The sequence below is a fragment of the Cimex lectularius genome, unplaced genomic scaffold (genome assembly GCF_000648675.2).
Source record: "Cimex lectularius strain Harlan isolate CLEC.00 unplaced genomic scaffold, Clec_2.1 scaffold84, whole genome shotgun sequence".
In the NCBI taxonomy this organism is placed as follows: domain Eukaryota; kingdom Metazoa; phylum Arthropoda; class Insecta; order Hemiptera; family Cimicidae; genus Cimex; species Cimex lectularius.
Window position 1 is genome coordinate 1,369,926 of NW_019392631.1, and position 3,404 is coordinate 1,373,329.

The following is a 3,404-nucleotide window of genomic DNA, read 5'->3' on the forward strand; positions in this document are numbered from 1 at the left end:
CCAGAAGGTGCCCGTACGTTATTCTTGTATGACCTATTCGTAGTCTTGTCAGTATGGCCTTTTCCCTTTTCGAACAGTTCTCCGTGGACCAGGGACCGACTTCTTTCTTAACCTGCCACAGTTTGGCAGGGTTATTTCTATTTCTTCGAGCCCAGCGGTTTTCCCATTCTCTTTTTACAGAATTTGAAATTGGTAGTTTTAGGTCTGCTGGACATATAGGTTGGGAAGCGCCGTGGGGCCTTCCAGTGGCTCCTTTGGCCGCTCTGTCTGCTTCTTCGTTCTTGGCTATCCCTATGTGGCCGGGAACCCATGCCAACACGACCTTCTTCCCAACTGTATCGATCCCTTTTAACTGTTCTTTTATCTTGTTTATTAGGGAGTCCACTGAGGCTCTTCTCCTGAGCTTCTGTAGTGTATTTGTAATTACCAAATAAATGGCTGTTGTATTAAAGCAGCTATATATCCAGCCATCTTTATGTTCACTTTGCCTAGTTTGTAGGACAGCTACACTGGCTTTAGAAATAATCATCTATCTTTACACCAGTCAGCCCAACGGATTCTATTCAATGAACCAATAACTCTCCCAAAACAGCTATCAGTTTAATAACCGAAGAAATCACTGGTAGGTGAGATTCAAAAGACTTGGCTGCATGTTTCAATGTGCCTAAAACTTACTTTACTATTTACTACTTATTTTATTAACCTTGTGTGTTTTTAATAATGCAAAATATTTTTACCTAATGTATATGTTTTAACGCAGAGGCCTTAGTGGTTAATAATTTGGTTTTGATCCATGAACTTAGGATCTAGACTATCTCACAGATTTGCAGGTCCTTCAAGGCTCTTAGAAGCTTTGTACAACCTTATTTCCCAATCCTAAGGTTCGTATCACAGCATGAGAACTGACATCACATCACTTTCTCTGATGCATCTGTGCTATAATCAAGCAATCCATGTACTCCCGGCCCGCAATGAACAATTCTAAAAGTACAATTAATAAAAAAAGCTAACACTATGAAAAACCTCATTTTCCCTTGTCTCAACTTTGACTTTCAACACAGTTAAAAAAAAAATTATCCACTGTGCTTCAGTCGAACACTTGAACAAACATGTTAACTTTTTGAATCTGGAAGGGGAAATTTTTTATGGCGAATGCAAATATTTCTGTTTAAACAACATTTGATTATAATTATGTACTAAGAAACTTTCCCCTCCTAATTCTTTAACCAAAAATAACTATAAAATACATTAAATTGTATATCTAGAGGCATTTTTGCTTTTTAATTCAGAGCAAAATATGAAAGAGCCTCAGTTGATTCAGTTATGAGACACCAAAGATACCAAAGCTACAGCTGGAGTCACAGCATTTAAGAAAATGATGCTTGACATCTTGGCAAAAGGGATGTAGGCTTTCTGATTTTGTTACTCCACCTAAAACTGATTTACCAATGTTCAACTTACAGTAGTAGACCTTATTTTATTAATACTAATACCAGATTTTTGAAAACTTTATAAAATTTCATGTTATAAGTAAAACGTCAACGCTCCAATATTTTAATTTTATTTCATTAAAATAAAACTATTTTAATTTTGCTCACAATTAAATATGTATGTACAAAATAAAAGCTGTTAACAAACCACATTACCTATAGTTTGAAGCAAATTATCATGTATTGAAATAATTATTGTTGTTATTGTTTATTATTAAAATAAAACTAACTTTTTAATCATTAATAAAAATGGTAATTAGTTCAAATTGTTAAGTGTAGAACATTTAGATAAAGGATAATATTGTAGAAACAGTAATCTATAGGGAGCATAAAATTATTACTGTTTTACTATAAAACAAATGCCAGTATTAATTGTGAAAAACATTTGTCATATCAATTGGAAAGAAAATGATATTGTTTCCAAATGAAAAATATTTTTCTCGTGTGGTTAATAAACTATAGAATAAGCAAAATAATAAAATACAGTGTTTTAGTTCTTAACTATTTTATTTTTAACCTTTTAAAACTTAGCCTCTGTTTTAATGCTAGATGGTAGCAACTGTGTTACTAATATGCATGCCCTTCTTTCTCATTTCAAATCATATTGTACAAATATTATTTAGGCGTCTACGTAATCGCCTCTAAATATTTAAGCAGAACATGAAAGAGTTCTGTTTGATCAGTTGTATGAATTTTGATTTTTTTGCTATGAAAAAAAGGAAGCGATATTCAAGGGCAGTCCACTTCCAAGATGAGACTATCCATGATCATTTTTATTGCCTGTTTGAGTTACTCTAAATCCATAGAATTGCTTAATCCATCAACCAAATATCTCAATGCATCGAAAATACCAGTTATAGGGAAGTATTTTGGGTCAAAAAATGGTAATGCGACCCCTATTGATGAGGCACCCGAAAAGCCTCCACCAACTGAGTCTCCACAAGATGCTTACGGTAGGTTTCTCCTATCTAGTTTTTAAAAATTGCATGCTCAATTAGATATTTGTTACAGTTAATGTTTTGAAATCAAATGAAGAAATAAAGACAACTATTGGAAATGATTTATTAAAAATCATTTCAGAACCAGAATCTGACGAACCTAACGAAGCAGTAGAAGAAACAGTGAATTCATTATCTAATTTGGAATATTGGGAACCTGTAACAAGTAAATTACAGTATGTATGGGACAAACTAAAGCAACTTGGCCGCTACGCTGCAAAAACTCTGAGGAAAGCCACGTCTTATATAGGAAAAAAAGTCAAACATTTAAGAGTTTACATGAATCAAGGGCGTGAAATAGTAGAAACATTACACAATGCTGTGAAATCAGCAGGTAAAGCTACAGAAGATTCTGATGAACCTACTGTTCAAAATATAAATAATTTTTTTGCACGGTTGGTCTATATACTTAAAAATTTTAAACAAGTTTTCAAAACCAACCCAATAGAAATAGCAAGAGACCGAGAAAGCTTAGCAGAATAGAATAATAGAAATAAAAATAGAATAGGTTGTACTGAATTCATTCATTAGTTAAAATCTTAAAACTTAGTTATAAATAAAAATAATTAAATAAATGTCCTCTTAGTATTATAGTGTTCACTTTAAAAAAAATTTATGTGATGTAAATTAAATTTTTACATTAAAATTTAAAAATATACATAAATAAAATATAGTCAAATAATTGTTTGCTTTATAGACCTTCATTATGTTTATTGTTACATGATTTTTATTCCAATAGGTTTAACATTGAAATGTTGTTTATACCGGTTTGTTGGACTCATAATATTGTTTATATTGAATGTATAATAGTTTGTAAGTTTATATAAAATAAATGTTATTTAAAAATTCGGTTTCTCCCATCGAAACCATAGGCTGTATGTATTTTTATCATTTATATAATTACTTATTGTAATAA

At 31.6% G+C, this 3,404-nt stretch overlaps 1 protein-coding gene across 2 annotated transcripts; it reads left to right on the top strand.

The window, feature by feature from the left end:
• Window positions 1-1,756: 1,756 nt before the first annotated feature.
• Window positions 1,757-3,095, top strand: LOC106662717. 2 transcript variants are annotated; one of them, XM_014386955.2, is made up of 2 exons: window positions 1,757-2,443; window positions 2,502-3,095. In XM_014386955.2, the coding sequence occupies exons 1-2, from the start codon at window positions 2,242-2,244 to the stop codon at window positions 2,969-2,971; spliced, it is 672 nt and encodes a 223-aa protein (XP_014242441.1). In that variant the 5' UTR covers window positions 1,757-2,241; the 3' UTR covers window positions 2,972-3,095. The 2 variants fall into 2 exon arrangements, with proteins under 2 accessions (XP_014242441.1, XP_024085632.1); XM_024229864.1 differs by having other exon boundaries at window positions 2,571-3,095.
• The last annotated feature ends 309 nt before the right edge of the window (window positions 3,096-3,404 follow it).

Excerpts from the sequence above, each read along its gene's own strand:
- LOC106662717 (XM_014386955.2), top strand. The coding sequence starts at position 2,242 with ATGAGACTATCCATGATCATTTTTATTGCCTGTTTGAGTTACTCTAAA. Across the intron at positions 2,444-2,501 it reads GTCTCCACAAGATGCTTACG|TTAATGTTTTGAAATCAAAT; the intron begins GTAGGTTTCTCC and ends TATTTGTTACAG.